Here is a 22,741-nt window from a genome sequence, read left to right on the forward strand (position 1 = left end):
GAGGTACGCTAAACCCAGAACTAGCTGGATTTTTACATAGACGAATTTATTTATGTAGTTTTTATTCAACTGTTCTCGCTTTACTACTTTTCATTATTATTTTCTAGTGAGCGGGCCGAGTTGACCTACGCTCTTGACACAAACATCATTTAGGGAGCGATACGTTTGATGCTCGGATCAGTGAGTATGCTAAAATCAATACAAACGGTATTCCCATTCACATATACATGCACAACAGAGCCTTCGCATACCAATACAAACCTTTTCCTATTTTTATAAAACTCATCCAAACAGTCGGGGAGAAAACGAATAACCATTTTCAGAGTGTCAGTAAAAGAAAAGATTTTTTTTTAGACATAAAGAAACGCTCAACAGTTATTTGGGAGCTATGAAAATATAATAACTACATTTTCATAAGCCGATAAATCGATTACATCCAACCTGGAATAGATATCGATTTCTCTAATTAAACTCGATCTGTGCATGCTTCATATAGGAACATTCAATATCATTTCAAATCTTTAACACTTATCCTTTCAGAGATCGACGCGTTAATATATCCCATAATATAAAATATATAGCATATAATTGTGTCTTTTGCCAACCCTCGTTCTGCCTGTTAAATGCATTTCACAAAACCTTTTTGCCCTGATTTTACATTTTCAATGAGCTCAGCGTATGAACCAAATCAAATCTGATTAGAATGAAGGGGAGGACAAAAATTAACAACGTAATCCCATCAGCAGAATAATCAAATGTTTCAGCTTTAGCTGGCGGAACGTGGCCATTGGGGCACACACGTCGTATACGCAACCGAAATGCAGTATAAGGGCAAAGTGCAGCAGTCTGTGTGTGTGTGCGTGTGTGTTGTCAATTCGACTGCATTGGTCACGTTTTATATTTCACGGCATTTTACAAATTTGCCGCTGGTCGTTCATTCGCATTGCAGTGGCGCCCATTCGATTTCGGGCTGTTGACTTTTGGGCAACACACGTTTCAGATTGTTTGTCCGCTGCTCATCGACTGGCTTTATGAGACTGACGTGCGGGCAGAAGAGAAAGAAGCGGTCTTTATAGAGTACATCTCATTGTCTGGCAAATCGATTAGCCATCACTTATCAGCCACGCCCCACCGCAACCTGGACTCGCCTTGCGGTCAATCAGCTCAGCGGCAAGCCGTCCGCAATGTCAATCACAGGCTTTATTTAATTACACTGCAATGCACCACAACTAAATCGGAATATGTGAACCGAAAATCAGGCAATGTGGAATTCAATTAAACGCAAATTAAACGAAATTATGCAGAGTCTTGCCTCTGTAAAGTAATCAAATAATTGAAATCAGACTGCGACCGCAGTGCGAATAATGCGGCACTAAATGAACAACGTTTCGAGTGTGAGCAAGTAAAGTATGCTTAAAGTTAATTTAAATCAATGCAGTTGACCCAGAAGTCTTTGTAGACAAATATTTGCAAAGTCAACGAAGTGTTTGTAGCAGGAGTCGTGTAAGATGAATCAATCAACTAATGAAGGGCTTATAAACAAATATTGATTTTCTGCATTTAAAGCTGTTCGATTTTTATTCATTTTTTACTAGATATCTTCTGTTAGTTTTAGAACTTTATGCTCTACATACTTTAACTATTCCATTGAGTAGAGAATATCAAACTATTCCAACTGCAGTAGATTATCATTACGCTCTTCCTTATAGCTCAATCACATTCATTTACGACTTCAAGTTACTTTCCAGTGGCATTCTTAAACAAATCAATAATGCTTAAAACTGTTTTAAGGATATGTTTACGTCATCTCAACTAAGCTGTGTACAGTCCTCAAATGACGCCTTTATTAGCTATAACTCAACCATTTAGTGATGTCTTTAAATATATCGTATGTCAGTTGAGTTGAAGCGAATTTAAGCATCTGCTGTCAAGTAAACCATATATAACTGGATCATAAACAAACATGTAAACTAACAAATCAACATCTTTTATTTCTAGGTTATGTTCCAGATGCTTCTAATGAAAAAATGCTTTAACCAATCTTTCATATTCATATCGTTTTCCCATTATAGCTTGTGGCTTCTGCATTCCCGGAAACATCGATTTTGGTTTCAATTGCACAAAGCCTTTATTAATTTATTTTCTCGACTGCAGTAGCAGATAGAGTGAGCACAGGGAGAGTGACATACTCAGTTCTTAGAAATTCAATTCAAGTGCCTCTCTACTTACTGTGAAGTACTCATTACTACATAACATTCAAATGATTTCTCAGTTCAAGCTAGAGCGTTTATATACTACTAGAGCATGACCAGCACTATACATATATGTAGATATGTGGACATACATTTATGTATATGTATACTCGAGTCTCGTTAATTTGTACTCTTCTAAATGAAAAATCGCGATAAATCGAAAAAATATTCTATCCCCATGATGGAAATTCATTCTAAATAATTCTCAATAATTTGAATTTATGGGTAAATCGAAAAAAAAAAACAACAAAAATTTTATCCCCTTGCCATTTCAAATTATCGGCATTCTACTGTACATATAGTGGCTCACAGCTTATTATTATTAATATTAATAATATATATATATATATATATATATATATAATATTAATAATATTATTATTATAAAAACTAAACTAATTGAGACATCTAAATAATATAAGTGTATTTTGATAATCTAATGCCCTAATTTATTTTAAACAAACTCATTTATTTTTAAATATTTTTTAAATATTTTATAATAATTACGAATTAAAAAACTAATAACCCATTCCACAATTAATCATCTGATCGGCTTCCACCTCTGCACTATAATGAACTCTCGCTCTTGCTGAATTTGACATTTTTCCAAAGTGGCTCATTTTAAAAGGAATTGCTCTGAGTCTTGATCCCAGTGCCCTTTTCAGGCACCTTCTGTCCCACTGCCAATAACGTATCGCTCTGCGTTGTTCCATAACCTTGTACCAGACACTTTCTCTCCAACTCTGAACTTCTTGTTGCATTGTCTTCGAAGTCTTAGCGACTCTATACGAAGAACATGCTTAGCATCTCTCGTTTTTAATCGGCAACAGCCGAAACTACGTATAGCTTATCTCTCTAGCAATAACAATATATTCTCTATTATATTGTATCAATATGTTATATATATATATTTAATAACTTCAAAACCATATAACATGTTTCTTATGCTCATATTCGAACTCCTTCACATTTCACTCCCAATTTTTCTTTCAGTCTCGAATCGCAGCTATCATACCGCGAGTCCTAATCTATTAAAGTAACAATTTTATCTCTCTATTAGCTCACTTTTCTACCAATAGCTGAATTAGTAGGTAAGTCAACCGCATCAAAGCTATTTCCATGGTGTGAAATGCAATTTGCCAGCGCATTCAAGAGTCTAAAGCAATAATAGAAAAGCTCAGCTGCAATGGGAAGCTGACTCTGGCGAAAAGGTGACTCACTGAAACAGAAAGAAGGCAACGAGCAACATTTTTTGCAAATTTGTTCAGAGAATTCTGTTGCACACTTATTGAGCTGAGCTGGCTGCCACGCCAGGTGCCCCACTGAATCATCTCCGCCTACCTCTCACCGCTCACCTGTGTAGTTCGCGGAGCTGTAAGCAAGTCCGCAATACACAGAAGTTGGGCTTAGTCGATTTAGCGATACGTACATTTCCAAAGGTTTTACCCATATTTAAAGGAACATTTATTTTCGCTCCAGCAGCAGGTTGTTGTATATCCCCAAGACTTTGGAGGGCGGGGGGAGGCTGGGGCAAAATCTTGCTGCAGACTTGGCGTGTTGGCACGCCGTCGCACATAAATCAATGGCAGCATTGGCAAAAGGCTGAGAGCCAAGTTTCTAAAACTTGATTTAATGCCAGTGCCGAGTTGAAGAAGAAAATATATAAAAAACTCGCTTTGGCTTACTCTCTAATAAGTATTGAAGTCTTGACGTCGCCTTAAAAGCATTTGCCACACTTCAAACTTAACGATATAAATCAATACAGCAAATTTATTGATAAACAGGTAGGTTTTATTCTGAATATATACAATATTTATGTATTAGATTAATCTATAAGTCAAGCAGCATATACACAAGGATATTCAGTATATAGCAGCGAAAAAGCTGTAACATTCGTCACATTTTAGCTTTGATTATTCCAGTTAAGTTAACCTTTGTGAAACTACACAAACAGCAATTGCTGCTCAAAATACAATTTACATCGGAATCCTGCTGAGAGTCTGATATTTTTATAATGCACTTTTACACACTCACACACACACAGCACGCATGCACAAATTGAAAGCTAGCACTCAGCAACAACAACAACAAGAAAATACAAAAAAAAATGATAGAAATGATAAACATCTTTGTGCCGTGTCGAGTGAGATACAACCAAAAGTTTTGGCCCCACTCCCCCCACACAATCCCGCCCATGCAGGGCACGCACGTAGTCAACGCATTTGAAATAAATTTGTTCGGTTGGCTTTTTCGCAGAATTTCCATGCGAAAAGCGGAAAAATGTTTGCGTTGCCAAAGTCAAAGTGAAAGCAAAGCAATGCAAAGCAAAGCAAACAGAAAAGTGCATAGAATAACAATAACAGAATTTCACGAATGTATTTAAGGGAAATTTTGGATTCTCTGCTCTCAACTGTAAAAGGGATTTAAAAGTTAGCCCGGCCAGCACAACTGCTTGGCCATCAATTACTGAAATTGTTTTCTGCCCACTGTCAAGCTATGAGCCAATTTGCATGGGCTACTGCAATTGCTACTAATCCTGCTGCTGCGCCTCCTGCTGCTACTGCTTCAACCGGATAGCGAGAGCTTCCTGTGGCTGCCATTTTCTATGCAATTACAGCAAAGACGACTCACGAAAGTTGTGTAATTGATATATGTGGTTGCATCTGGCAACTTTCTAATGGAGCTGCCGGACTGAGCCACGGCAGCAGCAGCATCACAAGTGGCAGCAGGCGCAGCGGAGCAGTCCTTATGGACTGCCACGAAAAGTTGGTCAGTGCCAAGCGACGCAGAATCTGCGGCTTGCGAAATTTGAGAAGAGCTTGGCTGCTGCAGCTGTTCGTAAGTGGCTGCCACAATTCGGATTACCAGGATAATTGCTTTTAAGGTGCGTCGGTTGAAGCCAAAGCTGGCTGCTTGTTTTTGACGGGAGTATATGCATATCGTGGAAATAGGAGGAGTGTGTAAACATATATCGATAGTAGTGGTCTAAATCGTTTTGCACCTACTTCTATCCTTCTTATAGTACTACTTTTAGTTTTGCTATTAATTCTGCTACTAGTTCTGCTACTATTTATTTTTTAAGTGCTTATTTCATGTCTCTAATACTATTTTGTCTACTGTATCTGCTATTATTTATACTGGCTGCTGCTACTTATATTACTTTTAGTACGTCATTTAGTACTATTCTTATTACTTTGACTACGATGACTAATTCTACTACTTTTCCTAACACGTCTGTTACTGTTCACTATTCATAGCATTTATACTACTAAGTTTTCCACTATTTAAAGTATTTATACTACTCTGTCTTCTGCTATTTCTACTACTACTTTTATTACTTGGTGTAGAACTACTGCCACATCTGATAATATTTCTGCGATATATACTACTACATCTACTACTATTTTGACTACATTTACTACAACATCTACCTATACTCTTACTACTATCTTTACATCTACTACTATTTCTACTACCTTTACGGCTTGCCCACTACAATTTTTAACACATTTACTACTTTTACTGCCCTTTAGCTAAATCTACTAATTTCTTCTTAAACAACATTACAAATACTACAACTTATACTACTATTTCTATTATTCCTAATGCTAATCTACTAACTACCTTCTACCATATACTAGGATTACTACATTCACTACTATGATATTTTCTTCTGATATTTCTTCAACTTTAACCATAATACTTCATTTCCTTCCTCTTCATAGTTGTATAATCTTCAATAATTGCCCAAACTATTTCTACTAGTGCCTCCATAGTCACTCCCACAACAGTTTGCGTTCAACCGCAACACTTAATACACTTTAAGATATAATCCATCGTTATGCACCGTTGGCTTTCAATACGCTGCCCTTTAATGCACGCCCCAGCATTCGCTTTGACATGCGCTTCGCATGCAGCTGAAAGATCAAAACATTTAAATGCCATTTCAATTATGTGCTCTACGGTCTGTGTAGTAGCTGCAATAAACCTCCTGCTCCCTATTCCCAGTTCGCTCTGTCCATGCTATCCGGACGGGGCTTCCGGTTCGTTAGCAAAGTTCACGCACAAATTAACACGCAGCCAGTGCAACTTTTAGTCTTTATGGCTGCCAAAGTGCAAAGTAAATAAAAATAAAACATAATTTCAAATTTTAATGAGCAAAGAGTTGACAACACTCTTCGAAAAAAACTTAAATATGTAGGTATGTATTTATACTTACAAATATATTTACCTTTTTTTACCTGTATATACATATTTATATATAAGTGCAACTTGGTTACATTTATATTTTTGTGTAACTTTAATTGCAATTTCCTGAGATTTTTAAGCATGCAAAACTTTTTGGCTAGTTGAAATATGCCCTCAATATAGACGTGGCTGCAGTCAAAGTTCATTGGCTTGCCTACACTTAATGGATTTTTAAGTGTATGCAGCACTCGCAAGGGATACTACTGTTATGTCATGCACTAGGTCATCCTGCAGAGTATAAATCCTAGCTGAGCTGAATTTAATTAAACGACTATCCAGGGAACGTAACAATTATAATTTTTATAGCAAAAAAATTTAAAAATAAGATTTTTTTATTTAATAATTTAAAAAATTTATTATTAATATTAATTTTTGTGATAAAAATCAAATATAATTATTACAGATCAATTTTTATATCATAAAAATTAATTTAAATAATTCAATAAAATTTTTTTATTATTAAAAAAATAATTCTTATTTTTGAATTTTTTGCTAAAAAAAAAAAATGTACCCCTTTCTTCCTGGGGGTTCTTTTGAACCTTAATTTTTTAAATTCATAACTCTTATTTGCGATCCCTGCAACTATCGAACCAGGGATATCAACAGCAGATTGTGCTGAAAATCAAGAGTCTAAGTAAATAACAAAAGAGATTCAGACATTGGATACAGTCTTCATCAAATATAATTATACTATGATAAAATCATAAACATGTGTAAAATAAAATATTTAAAAATTTATACAAAAAATATGGTTTGCATGCACTATTAATATACAGAATTTTCTTCAGATTTACATTTTAAATAGCAAAAAATTTATTAAGCAATTCTTTTTTATTCTTTAAAAAACTTTAAACATACTCTTAGGCAATTTTTTTGTATTCTATAAACAACTTATATCTTACACTTGAATAATTTTATACTCTAATTTAAACTTTAAATTTTAGAGTCATCTAACAATTTATTTTACCCATAAAAAAATGGAATAGAAATAATGAAAATTAACGACTTAAATATAGCCTACTAATTGTGATATATAATTATTTTCTTTTAGTTTTATACAGAAATAAATTTACTTACATTTCGTAAATAGTTATCAGCAAGTGTATACAGCATTCGCCATTATATACATATTATTTCGCGGCTTTTACCAACCACTGCTGGTCGCGCACAAAGATTTTTATAATCAACATTTTTATTTCATTCATTTATGCCAGAGCCACAAAAGCTTTTGCTGCCTTAAAATGTTAATTGGACGCTGAAATGGGGAATTACTCAAAAGTGCAGTGCAGAAGAAAGAGTAAAAATGTGTATATATATATATACATATATATATGTAATGTATATATGTGTAAAGGCCTGGCGCAGGTTGCCCGAGTTCTTAGCAGACGGAAAAAATGTCAGTTGGCTGGCAGCCAGCGTTAAGACAGGCTTCCGGCCGGCAAAGACTCTGACGTGGAGCATCGAGGGAGCAAACATCAACAACTTTCATTTCATTATGCATAAATTATGGAACAACGCGCAAAATGTATGAAAATAAACGTCAGTTACTTTTTCATAATGGCCAAGTGCTAGAAAAAAAAAAAAGAAACAAATTAATATGGCCATATAGGAGTGGCTAGCGTATAATTAAAATAAAGTTTAAGCATGCAAAAAGCGAGTGAGAATTTAGTTTCGTTGCCTTGAATTCAAATTAATTATTCAGAGGAAGACTTTGTGGTATGGCAATTAAACATAGAAGGCAAATTAATTGTTTATGTTCGATTTAATCGCATTCTCATACGCGACGCATTCAATGAATTAGCCGGAATCTGCAGTGAATGCTTTCTTCAATTAAATCAGGTCACGTGCCGCACCCAATGGGCCAAGACAAGGCAACTGGGCAATGGGCTAACCAGTCGGAGCCAAGTCGAAATGGCGTCGGCATTTCCGCCATTTCAATGCTGCAATTTGTGGCCAAAATATGTTTGCCAGAAAATCGTTTTAGCTGGAGCATCACAGACAACGAGAGTTGCTCGAGAGAGAGAGAGAGAGGAAGAGAGTGACCGCTACAGAGAAATATACTGCTTCCGCCTGGTGATTTTATGGCTTGCCAAATTCTCTCCCTGCTATAAATTAGCTATTTATTTCCACAGATCACGATAATAAAAGAGGGGAGATTCCTAAAAGGAAGATCAAGATAATAGATAGAGAGTTGAAGAAGAGAGGGAATGACCGCATTGAGCCTAGCATACGATAGTCCAGAATGAGAATGAGAGGGAAGGAAGGAGAGAGTAGGCAACAGATGCGAGAACTGAGCATAGAGAAGATTCAGTCAGTTCAGAGAGGTTCAAAGAGCCAAGAGCTCATTGATATTAAAAAGATCAAGAGCTAAGTATTTTTCGAGCTCTTGGTTGTTTTTATATTAATGCTTTTCAATTATAATATTTAAATTTAATTTATTTAATCTTAATAATTATATATCAACAATTATTTATTAATTATATTTATTACATAAGCTAGATATAGATATATTTTTCCAATTATAAACTGATGTTCTTCTATATATATATATACAGAGAGAGAGAGAGAGAGAGAGAGAGAGAAACCGAGCTTAGTTGCTTTAAGTTTACAACAAAAAATACAATTCAATTGAAAGTCAGATGAGAAAGTATAAAGAAGAACAGAATATACTCTGGGGGAAATATGCTATATTTTACATTCAATCAAATAGTAAAAATAAAAATAAAAAAACAAAACTTTTTGCTGAAACTGCAAACTAAAAGCAATTAATTACCAGCCAGTTGAGTGCAAGCATCAATTCCAACTTTTATTTGGGAACTACAATTTCGCCTTAACAGTCAGTTCCAGATAAACAGTTAAAAGGGAAACCCAAAATCGATTCATTTTAGTACATATTTTTGATAGAGTAAAGCATTTAAAGTAAAATAGAAATTTCTGCTTCAAATCAACTCGCAATCAATATGATTGCTGCCACAAAGTGCAAATTTTGTGAACTGATTTAACATCATTTACAGACAAATATATGCCATTAAGAATGACAAGCGTATTAAGCACCTGCCGGTTATTTAATCACATATAAATACCAGCAAAATATGCTTTAAGGGATTTGCAGTTTGGTAATGACGACAAAGGAGAAATTCCAACAAAAAATTCAAGTGAATGAAATGAAATGCAAACAAATTTTAATTCGATTTCTCGCACTGACGAAACGTGACAGGCGTAATTTAATTTTACGATTGATCGCACTTTAAATTTAATGAGAGCCAAAGAAAAAAGCGAAAAGAGAAATTCATTCACTGCATTCATGAAAATCAAGCCAAAGCCTTACAAGACCAAAGGATTATCTTTGGCAGATAAAAGAAATGAAATCCGCCAGGGCAAAGGCGAGCAAAAGGTGCGCCATCAATGTTAGGCAAATGAGCAGCAACTGCAGAGAAAAGAGTCAAAGCGCATTTTACAACGTAAGCGAAAGCTAAGCTGATTAATGAGCATGATGAAAATCTGTAGTAAAGTCTAAGAAACGAGCGTAAAGAAAGCACAAAATTAAATGCTTCAGTTTCTTAGAGCTTAAATTAGAGAAGCGAGAAGTGAGAGTGTTCTATCTAGTTGGCAAAGGCATGTTATGCCAAAAATGTTAAGTCTGCAAAATGTTAAAAGACCGTTTAAAAGTAGTGAAAGTCTCACAGCTAAAAATGGAACTTTTTTAAATGCTAAAAGATGTACATAGTCTAAGAAATTAAAATTTTGTGAATCAAATTAAGAACGAATTTCTTTCAAGGGGATCAAAATTTTTTTCAATTTATCACGTTTTTCGATTTAGCGGGATACGAATTATCGAGGCTCGACTGTAAGGTTTTAAAATATCGCATTGATGATATGTAAAGTTTCGCAAAATATCAATATGATATTTGATATGCAACTTTCAAAATATCGATATATCAATATTTTTCGAATTTTATTTAAATAATTATATGAGACCGCTTTACTATCATAGTGATTTTTTTCATATGCGACGCCATACCTGATGTATTAGGCACTTGTTTTTATTACTTTATGGCACAAATGGATGTTCCATTTTTAAAGTCAGAATAATTCGTTTTCACCATATTCAATTTTTGTACTTTTCGCTTGGTTCACTTATCACTCAAATATATCCCAAAAAATATTTGATATCAATATATTGATATGTTGATATATTTTCGACAATCTTAATTTGTATACAGCCGAGAATAAAGCACTTTACATAATCCTTACCATACGTACAGCATTAAATAAGTAATTAAATTTGGGCAATAGTTCAACAGTCGGGCTAACAAGATATAAACACAGCATGTACAGACATGTAGTATATACAGCTTGACCAAGAGTTTGTCCAGTGGTCATGTTCATATAAAATGCATTTCAATTAAAGGATATAAATTAAATACTCTTTACGTTGCACAGTCTCCGTCTCAGTTTCAGTCTCAGAGTCAGCTTTGACCTTCAGCTTTTGCATGAATAATGGATGCCTGGCCAGGCCGAGAGTCGAGAGTCGAGAGTCGCTTCCTTTGCCAATTCCGATACTAACAAATTATGCAATAAATTAACAGGAATAAGCTGGCCAATAGCCAACTGAGATATAAATAACATTTTCATAATAAAACAATGAACACGAATCGAATGAAAGCGTCACTCGAACTAAATTTAACATTTAATGTGTGTTTATTCACTCAGCTCATGTAAAGTGGTTTTCTTTAATATGGAGCCAACTCTCTCTCTCTCTCTCTCTCAGCGTTGATCCTAATGACATCATCGCCATCAATTGGCAACAGCTGTCAAACGGGGCTGATGAGTGACTCAATCTTTGAGTGACAGCGAAAGCATTTGCTCGAATCATTCTAATTGCAATGTCAGCTTGTCTGAGCTATGCCCTGCAAGGCAGTTCCGGTTGGGGTATATGCAGTGGCAGTGGCAGCTATCAATAATGAAAGACAAAACGGGATCTGATATAAAATGTTGTTATACTTATGTTTATAAATTGAATTGCCAAATGACAAATTGAATATATAATTTATTTATATAATTATTCATTTTTTTATTTTTTATTTATTATTAATATTATTATTTATTTACTGTTTTATATTATTACTTTTATCATTATTAATATTTATTTATATTTATATTTATATTTTATTTATTTATATTTTATTTATATTTATATTTTTATTGAAAAAGTTCCAAAAATTTAATAATTCATAGCTAAATTATGAAAGCACAATTAAGGTAAAATTTAAGTTTGACATTCAATAATAAATACACATTAAAAAAATTAATAGATTTATATTAAAATGTTCTTTATATATAAAAATACGAAATAAAAAAATAAATAAATAAAACAATCTTTATTAAAATAATTTAACTCTGAACTTTATAGCCCCTTAGACTATAGGCACTTTTACATTAGAGGTAAAAAATCGATATAGTCTAATGAATATGCTTAGTTAATTTCACGTTGTGAATGAGTATTAGGCAGTCAATCAGTCTCGTTTGCAGCACTCTCACTTGTTTAGTTCATGCACTCAGATGCATATAGAAAAGGACGCAAATATGTTGACCTTGCTGAAAAGTGAAAGCCACATTTGCATAATTCGCCGGCAACATGCAAAGTGCAAGCGAATGCAATGCAGACGAGGCACTAGGAGCAGGAGCAGGAGTCGGAGCAGGAGTCGGAGCAGGAGCACGAGCAGGACTGTTAACCGGGCTTTTAAAACCAAACTGAGAATATAGTTGGCTCGCATAACCCGCTGACAAATTGTGGCCCAGGCGAGCTGTCAACGCCTCGCCCTGCCGCCCTCCCGACCGTGCTTACCTCAGTCTGTGGCACGTCTGTAGATTGCTTAAATTACGCATGCAAACGACTGAGACAAAGGCGTTGCCATTGACGACTTGCGCCATTGAGACAGACAAAGTTTCTTTTACGACTATATCTGCCAGCAGACACCCAGAATGACAGCTAAACTCCGACTGCGACTGCAACTGCGACCTGCTCTTGTTTTGTTTCGGCTTCTTGCTTTTTCTTTTCCTTTCTTCACTTTGGCAGTTGCAGTTGGTGTTGCAACCAGCAACCAGCAGCTAGCAGCATGTAGGCTGCACTATAAAAGTAGCAAAGTGGCAAAGTGGAAAAGTTTGCGCAGCATTAAATTAAAGCGGCTTACAAAATAGCATGCAAATGGCATGAAAATTGACGCTGTTCAGCGAAATTACATTTTAAGTTGGACGCGAGCAAAGGAGTTGAGTGAGCCTGAATCCTATCAAGCATTGATGAGCACTAGGTAATAAGCCGATTGGACTTGTAAGTCATGATAGAAATTTGCTAATGAGATTCTACAATTAGAATATTCTAATACAAATATAGGCAGAAGAGAATCAAATATATGTAGGTCTTTTTGCTATCAATTAAATTTAAGTCCGTCATGTCGAATGTCTATATTGTGTAATTATAGAAACTGTAAAGAATATCTACGTTATAAAATTAAGTATTTCAAGAGAAATCAATCTCATTTTGCTGCGCTTGTAGCATAACATTTAAAATTTGAACCAGCACAGTGGAGCCTTTGCTCCTCTCACATTGCAAAAATCATACTTGGCTATTTGAAGGTATACAAAAGCGCATATTCATATATTCATAAGAACAAAAACAATATATGAAAGGGACTTATTTACCCTTTATAAAGAATTTTATTCACTGGGTGCTTCGTGATCAGGATGCTTTAAAGTTTTCTATCAAAAATGAATGATATTTCAGTAAAAATAATATTTTAATTTATAAAAGTTTAAATTAAAATTAAATTTTAAAAATCAACAACAACAAAAATTTTAGTAATAGAAATATTCTTTATTATATTTATTATTCATTATTTTTAGTAAATTCTATTCATTTTTACGAAAAGTACAAAAATTATGAAATTAAATATTAACAACTTTAAAGAAATGTAGATTTGCTAATTTTTGACTTATATACATATTATTGAATCTATGTCAATCCTTAGAGGTATATTTAATAAAACAAAATATATGTTAAAAAATATATGTTAAATAAAAATATATGTTACATTTTTAATAAAAAAAAAGAACAAGAGCTCTCCTGTGCATTGGTAAAAAATAATTCATTTGCAGCTTGCGGCTTCTTTGTTCGCAAGAAAGGAACAACGGCTTCCTATCGGTTTCAATTTAACAAAGCCTTTGTTCTTCATTTGTTCAGCAGGAGCAACCATATAGAAAGAGAACACCAGGAGAGCGAGCAGAGCAAAAACAACTCGTACTACAAAAAACATTTTAACGCTTTCAACAAGTGATATTTGCATTGGTATGAATTATGAATTTATATATATTATTGCTATGTATATTCATATGCTAGCTCACTTTCCACTCGTAACATGCGATTGATCTATCGGTCGCTCCCAGTGAGCGATAGAAGTACTATATACACACACACTTATATTATTAGCGCGCTCAAATTTAATAGAATGGGAACACTTTGAAATCTCGCTCGCTCGCTCCTATTTTAGTTGAGCTCCCAGAGAGAAGTAGTTTCGATTATAAAAGAGATATGCACTCATCATGCGTTCCATTTTTGTGACAAAATAATAGGATAAAAACGCTTCGGTATTGAAACCCAAGGCTCTCTGCGTGACAAGCAAAATATTTCAACCTAACGATCTGATCTATTGCGAGTTTGTAATTCATCACTCCACTCTAATTTTAACTGTAAAATAAAATATAAAACGTCTACAATTTGAATTTGAATATAAAGCAAAAAAAAGGCTCATACACATTTTGCATGCAAAATCAAACAGTATTTAAGTAAGCTAGAACTTAGCACAACTCAACCAAAAATTCAACATTCAACTAGAAACAATTTTTGGCGATAAACTATATCAAATTTGTTTGCCAAATGCCAAACCCTTAGGTCTTACATCAACCACACATTGGCCTAAACTCTAGGCTTAGTAAATCAAATGCAGATTTAACTCCTTCGACGCGCCTCCAGCTTTCAGCACTGTGTCATCAATGATTCCCTTCCAGCTGTGCACAGGGTCAATGTGCGACTCTTAACAGCCTTTCAGTAAAGGGGAGACCCAAAGAGCGCAGAAAAAGGAAGAAGGAAAATTGTGAGTTAGAGCAAAAACTGTCAACACTTTGAGCAGACCATAAAAAAAAGGAGAAAGAAAACTAAGTAAAAACCTGAGCCGTCACCATCGCTGTCTCCACTTGTCTTGCAGTTTGTCTTGTTCTTCTTCTTCGGTTTTTATGAGTCAGCTGCACACCTGGCTGCATGCCACCATGCGAGATATAACCTGTCGATTATATGAGCCAGCACTGAGCCCTTAAGCAGCTTGGCACTCAGAGCAGCTTCATAGCAGCAGAGTAGATAAATATAGAATACAGTCTGTCACGCAGATGCGGCGATTAAACATTCTATGATGGAGCACTCTTTACACTGTGGCACACCGTAGCCCTATCAAGCTGCCACACACACGCACATGAACTTCTTATTTGTGTTCGCGTGATTTATATTCCATTTGATTGGCGAGGTGTTGCTTGTTTGGCATTCGATTGCAACTAGTAGTAAATGGCAAATACCGCTGTCGCACTTTGTTCTGATTTGATGCTGAATGATTCAATGCCAACGGCAGCAGCTGAGGGCTGGCAAAAGTGCTGCGACTACCTTTGAGAGTTTGCCAGTTGACCCTGTTCCTCATGCCCTCCGCTCGTATCGTATTTATTTAAAAGATCTCCATGCCACCGACAGACAGACAGACAGACAGACAGACAGTCGACTGCTGGCACAGTTGGCGACTGCTTTTCACCTCACTGCATTTTCCAGCTACTAGGCGACGTCATCTACTTCTCTCTGTCTCTCTCTCTCTTTCTCTCCATCCTGAGCTGCCAACAGTGCCTTAATTAAGTTTTACGCCCTCTGCTCTATGGCATTGTTTACTCGAGCATCCTTTTGCCAAAAATAATACCATAAATAAAACTGAGCAAAAAATGGACAATGCGGAACTTTGAATACTCATTTAATACCGCTGTTGAGTTCTAAAACAAAAGATATTTAGAGAGCAATAAAAAAAACCTCATTTTGTTGTATATACTTTTGTTTATTTTTTCGCATTAAAATATATTTTTTGTGACCCAATTCATATTTTATTGCCTTTTTTACTACGAAAAATTAATTGTTATGGGTTGTAAAAAATATCATAAAATAAAATACCATGAAACACATTATTCCATTTGATTCCATTTAGACAGAAGAAAAAAATGTTTAGAGCTCAATAAAAAATACCTAATATCTTGTATGTTTAATTATAAAATATATTATAGTATTGTCGTATTTATAAATTTTTTAGTTAGATCCAGGGACCACAAGTAATAGTTATGCATTTAAAAAAATTGAGGGTCAAAAGAACTACCAAGAAGAGAGAGGAAAAAAAAAGGATAAACTTTGATTTGTAATTTTTTATTAAAAAATTATATTTAATTATTAAAAATATAAAAATATATGATCTAGCTCCTTTAGTTCAAGAGATATTTCAATTCAATTTTTATTTTCAATTTTTATAATAAAAATCAAATCATAACCCTTATTTTTGATTTTTATTATAAAAATCAAAAGTAAGAGTTATAAATTGATTTTTATATAAAAATTTTTCTGTAATAATTATTTTTTATTTTTATCATATAAATCAATTTTAATAATTAAATATATATTTTTTTTTTAATTTATCAAAAAATAATAATTATTTTTTAATTTTTTGCTATAAAAATTATAATCGTTACGGTCCCTGGTTAGATCTTCATTGTCTCTTCAGCTATAAAAAGTTAGTTTTTTATGATATGTAAAATATTAAGAAATATTTTACTGAGGTAGAAAATATCTTAAGATTACTCAATATTATATTTAAGGACAATTAGTGCATGATATATTTGTAATGTAGGAATGCGCTAAAAATATACATCGCCTGATAAAATTTTAATTTATGCAATCTAGCCTGTTCAAGCATACACTGTTTCCATATAAACTGGTCTTTATATAACTTTAATCTGTCTACTCAACATACAAAATGATTTAGTATGGGAATATGAATATATACTATGATATTCTTAGACACCGAGAGAGACTATGACTATAGAGAAATGCGACTTTTAGAGGAGGTTTATTTTTAAAGAGGAATGCATGAATCTTGACCAGAAATTAAAGCGTTCATCAACACAGCAAAAAAACATGCTTAGGAAGGAAACATAGTTAAGAGCACTCAAAGAGAGAGAGAGAGAGAGAGAATGAAAGTAGTGCACTACAAATCAGTGCACTACAAATACGCCATTATACATCTGCTTTAAGTAGCATCTAATTGCCAGTGTTTATTTCTCGAGCATTTATTTAATGACGGCGCTGGCTTTAAAGGCCGCAAGGCAGTCAAACCAAAGCCGCAGCCAGACAATGAAGCGTTAAAAAAAGCAAAAAAAAAAAAAAAAAAAAAAAAAAAAAATAGCGGAAAAGGAAATTAAGTGACTGCAGCGCGGCCTGTTTGCGATGTCGCCCAGCTCCACCTCTTGGTGAGCCGCTGTGGCCACTGTGGCACGCCATTGTCACGTCACTAGCCACACGGCTGTGGCCATTGTCGGTTGTCCATTGTCCACTGTCCATTGTCCATTTTGTTTGCGTCCAGACAGCTGGCAGCAGCAGTAGAACAACAATGGCGTTGCAACGAGAGCAATGGCAGCTTGTTTCGTGGTCGACAGATGCAAATTGAGGCAGGCAGCAGGCAAACAAGTTGAGCTAACCAATTTTAGAGAGTCTTAACTAGTTTACACTCAAGAGTTGCCCTAAGCGAGAAAGGTAGCGAGAGAGAGAGAGAGAGAGAGGGTGAGAGTGAGCTTTAATATTTTCCTTTTTTATGGGCACTGCTGAGGTCTGCCGCAGGGATTACCCACCATAAATCCAGGCGAAAAAGGTCAGTTGCAGTGCAGCTGCTGCACATCTGGGCTCGACCTCCGACAAGTGGTTGGGTGGGTGGCAGTGCCTACCTGTAGGCCCACATATAAGTGCGCTACCCGCCCTCGAGGCATATCAGTCAACGCAAACACTTCCGCGCAGCCACACATCATCAGAAGAAGCATCGATACTCAGCCAACCGACCGTCGACATGGAGCCAATATCCAGCTTTGTGTTTAGCAACGAGGGCGACCAGCAAACCTTCCATCATCAGTGGTACGTGGAGGGGCAGCTGCATGAGTGCAGCACCTGCCGCAGCAGCATCGACGCGGACGAGCCGCCCAGCCAGCACTGGCTGCGCCGCGGCGAGCAGCAGCAGCCGCAGCTCACCAAGCAGCAGCAAGCCGTCCTGGACATCATTGAGGCGCGGCAGCTGGAAACGTTCTTCTTCTGCGATGAGAGTGCACAGCAAAAGCTGGACGAGTTTCTGGCCGAGACGTGCAGCACGTCGGTGCCCGAGCTGCTGCGCTGGATGTTCCACAATGGCACGCAGCGTCTGGAGTTCCAGGTGGCCTGCTATGTCCTGGTGCAGAATCAGGTGCACATCTGCCAGAGCGGCACGGTGGTGGTGCAGCATCACTATGACATCGAGGAATGCGTGAGCGTTGTCTACGAGCTGCTCACCCAGCGCATCCAGAACTATCTCTGTAGCAGCCACGATGTGAGCCTGGATGAGTGCAGCATCACGCGCATTCGCGTTCAGCTGAAGAGGAAGCGGGAGGAGAGCGAGACGCTGAGTGCGAACAGCCTGGCCACACTCCCACTAGCGCTGCAGCTCAGCCACAGCAGCAGCACTACCACCTCCACCACCAGTGAGTCGGAATTGGCTAGCCTGCGGGCAGCCTATGTGAAGCATCAGCGCGAATGCAACGGCTACTTTCCGCCCAACATGCGCGTCAATCTCTACGGCCTGCAGCAGTGCCTGACCACCAAGGAGCTGTACGTGGTGCCGTATCACATCAGCGAGACGCTGCAGCAGCGACCCAACAAGAACTTCCTCATACTCAACGATATCATGGGCCGATTCCAGCGACTGCACGAGCTGCACACACCCATCCAGCCGAGTCGCGGTCGCTCCCGTCCCTACAAATGTCGGCGCTGTCGGGCGCTGTTCAAGAAACGCAGCCGTCTGCACATCCATCAGCAATTGCGCTGCGGCCAGGATTTCAGTTTGGACAGCATTCATCCGGACATTGTGGAGGTCTACGAGCAGTGCCTGCCCGTCTCACGCAGCCCCTCCCAGTACACCTGCTACGGCGCCACCAAGCCCAAGACCGTCATCCGGAAGGGCCAATTCGTGCCCATCGAGTGCGACTGGCGACGCAAGAGCTCCGTCCAGGTGCAGCACGGTCCTTGTGTGGTCATCAGCAATGCTCAGCTCAGCAGCCCCTGTAAATATCTATAGACCTAAGACTTTGCTCAATAAATCAATCAATCCTATATATATGGTTAAATGGAATCGTAACAGATGATAATATTAAATATATCATAATTCAACATACATCAGCACTTAACTTGTCAATTAATCAATCATTAGTAAATTATACTTTATTATTCCAATCAGCCGTCTGAATAATGGATTGTTTAGCCACTTAGGGTGTTTGTCAATCAATCAGCTAATTATTTCTTTAATCAGTCAATATAATAATTTACTATACAACTTTGCTTATTAACTACCATTCTACCTTTAACAATTAGCTAGTAAAATGTATCGATTTGTATAATTATAATATATAATTATATTTGAATTCTTATATTATAATTTTTTGTTTTCTCTTCAAACTGACTCTAGCTCTAGCTCTTGCTTTATTTAGAATTATCAAGAATACACATATACTCATGAGCAGCGTTCGTTTGCTTATCTAATATATAATAGAGCAAAACGATGAATACAGGAATATATACATATATGTATATATAAGAGCGAGGCACGAAGAAGAGCTACAGAAGATCATTTAAGTTGTCTATATGTATGCAGCACTATTCATTTGGCGTTTATATTTGAGTAAAACGAAGCTAGAGTGCTTGCAGCAGCAGAGCGTGTTCTCATTGGTCACTTAAAGCTTGTCTGTGACGATCTCTACCTGGCACAGAGCTCAGCATTTGAGAGCGACTGAGTGGTTGGGTGAGAGTCGCCCTATATAAAGGGCAGCAGCTGCAGCATTTCTTCAGTCGCCAAGAACTGGTGAAGGTTGAGCAGTCGAACATTGAAAGGAGGAAATATAGGGAATACTTAGAGGAAATTTGTATAGGAAATACGTAGAGGAAATATTTGGAGGAAACACTTAAAAGAAATACTTAATATTTGGATAAATAATTAATAGGAAACACTTGGAGGAAACATTTAGAAGAAATACTAGAGGAAATACTTAGAAGAAAATACTTAAAGGAAATACTTAGAAGAAAAACATGGAAAAATACATATTACTTCGAGGAAATACTTAGAGGAAATATTTGGCGCAACTTACAACTAAAATTGAAATGCTATAAAACACACATATGTATATATGAAAACTTTTTGAGTCTACCTCGAAGCATATAGGAGATATAATTTTATAGCTAATTTTCGATAAGGTTTTTAATCAACATCAGTATTTTATATCAACAATTTCCCATTTCCAATGTGTTCAGGGTATACAAAATACATATAATTTGTTCATCTCTTTTTCTAATGGTTACTCTGCTAATTACGCTGAAGCAACTGTCATGCTCATCATTGTGCAAGGATAACAACTCGATATGTAAGAAGAAGCAGACAATCGTAAGCGAGAGAGATAATAGGGCTTTGCAGCTTTTCGTTTGGCTACATGGGAACCAGGTCAAGGTCAACAGGAATTTACTACGTGAATTGATAGCGCAAAACGAAGAGAGCTCTTCAATCGTAACTAACATCAAACTCAAATGTCAATCAGCATACGAAATTGGATTATTAGAGCGCAAAGCTGGCATAACCAACCAGATGGAACTCAAAGGGGCTTAATTGCTTAGCCTAACAAAAAAGAATTAAAAATTCGAGACCAAAATGAAAATTCTTACCCAGGTGTACATATTTCACTACATTGAAGAACTTGGAAAGAAAAAACTGCTCACCCTAAATTAATATAATTTTTGTTTATTTATTTTTTTTTTCATAAACTTAATATTAATTATTGCTCTTGCTTTTAGTTTTACAGGCTATACATTGAAGTGCACTGAACGTAATGTGAACCAATAACGCCGGCTAGATACTGAAACAGACCTGGCTAGCCGGTCTGGCCATTGTTTTAATAGCCATTCGAAGGGACGACAAGGACAACGAGTGGAAAATATGAGCGACCATCAATTCAAGCCCAAAATGAGCAAAAGAAATAAAATAAACAGAAAAGAATAACAAACAAAAATAAACATTTCACCCAAAGTTAGACCTGTTCAAACAATTGATAAATCGATTTTTATTTTGTATATAGATACCCTCAAAAACCCTGGGTTAATCGATTAGGAGCTATATAAACAAATGATGTGCATGAAATTAAAAATATTCCGGTATGGGAAATTTATGTAAATTTAAGAAAATATGTAAAAGTTAAGTTATATATAATTAAGTTGTATATTATTAAAAAAAAACAAAAAAATTAGCTCGAATGTAAAAATAAATAAAATTAAAAACATGATTATTATTGATTATATCTATGTCATTTGATTTTATAGCTTATTTGATTTATTTATTTTTGTTTATTATTATTATTATTTTCGAATATTATTGTTCTTTACTAAAGGGTATTTCATAGTCTAGACTTTAGCTCTAATAAAAAAAAAATTCAATGAAGCACAAGATTTTTATATCTATATAATTTATATTTATGTTATTATTAATTTTTTATTTATATTATTATATTTATATTAAATATATAATTATTTTCAAATATTATTATTCTCTACTAAAGGGTATTTCATAGTTTAGACTTTTCTATTGATTTTAAGGGGTTTTTTTAAGGTTATAAATTGCAAGGCTGAATGACATGCCGTCCTATGCCAATGTTGCTGGCCAAAAGCTGTGTTAGTAAATCGTGTGGAATTCACGCCCCGTCACTTCTATACAGCATCCAGATTCCACCGCCCAACCGACCGCCCGCCCCACCCATAAAGATGCCAGCAGGAGGAGCGGCAAAAATTCAGTGTAATAATACATAATTCAAATGTGACGCTGGACACATTAGTTCCGCCGTTTCGAGCACTCGCCGGGCGTCTGGTGATAAATGAAGGTTCAACAGGTTGATGGCCGCAGCTGGCGCAGCAGTTAAAGTAGATTTCATGCTGGACAATTTCTAAGCAGTTCGTAAAATCTTGTGTGCCAAAAAAAAATAAATGCATAGAGAGAGAGGGAGAGCGGGGGAAAACCATGAAATGTATTAAATGCGCATTTCATTTGAAATGCTGCGACTGCCATCGATGATTGATGAATGTCGGCGTGCGTATGACGACAGAGAACTTGGCACATGGGCCATAAAACATTTTTAGCAGAAGCTCATCAAGTAGCCATACAATAAATAAAAGAACGTTCGCAAACAATTCGTGATGGCACGACAGAGCTTCCCAAATGTGGGAGATCATAAAAATGCAACGCCCCAACGTCAAAGACCGAAACTCATTCAAATTCTGGCAACAGACATACATATACATATATATAAATCCATATATGTATATACACATGCATAAAGAGCAGACAAAAGACATAAAGTAAATGAAGCGCCGCACCTAATACAAAAGCAAAAAAAAAAAGAAACAGAAAAGTAAGAGACAAGTATTTCTATTTCTATTCCATTTCCATTTGCCATTTGCCATTGCCGTAACTCAATGCTATTTAAAGCCAACTCGAAATCAAAATCAATTGTTGCAAGCACACATACATAAACACAAACACACACACACACACAGACATACATACAAAAGAGAGCGAGCAATGTCAGTGCTTGGTTTAATAGAAAGATAATCATATATGGGGTATATTGGGACACACACAAGCACACACACACACATGTCTGACAGAGACGATGGCCAGGCAACTGGAACCACAACAAATCTGCAACATTCAATTGCAGCTTGTTCGCTTCGGATTTGATCAAAATATATATACATATATATATATATATTAAAGAGATAGATATGTTGACATGTCAAAAGCAGTGCTTAATGCTTGCCAACGTGTGGAACTCAACTCCTTGCACAA

At 36.0% G+C, this 22,741-nt stretch overlaps 1 protein-coding gene across 1 annotated transcript; it reads left to right on the forward strand.

Moving 5' to 3' along the window:
* The first annotated feature begins 17,590 nt into the window (after window positions 1-17,590).
* Window positions 17,591-19,297, forward strand: LOC149269353 (protein terminus-like). Its single transcript, XM_089467030.1, has one exon. It carries the CDS (start codon window positions 17,687-17,689, stop codon window positions 18,938-18,940), a length of 1,254 nt encoding a protein of 417 aa, XP_089323156.1. The 5' UTR covers window positions 17,591-17,686; the 3' UTR covers window positions 18,941-19,297.
* Window positions 19,298-22,741: the final 3,444 nt, after the last annotated feature.

Source organism: Drosophila arizonae, chromosome 4 (assembly GCF_054131065.1).
Source record: "Drosophila arizonae isolate 15081-1271.41 chromosome 4, UAZ_ARI_1.0, whole genome shotgun sequence".
Taxonomy (NCBI): Eukaryota; Metazoa; Arthropoda; class Insecta; order Diptera; family Drosophilidae; genus Drosophila; species Drosophila arizonae.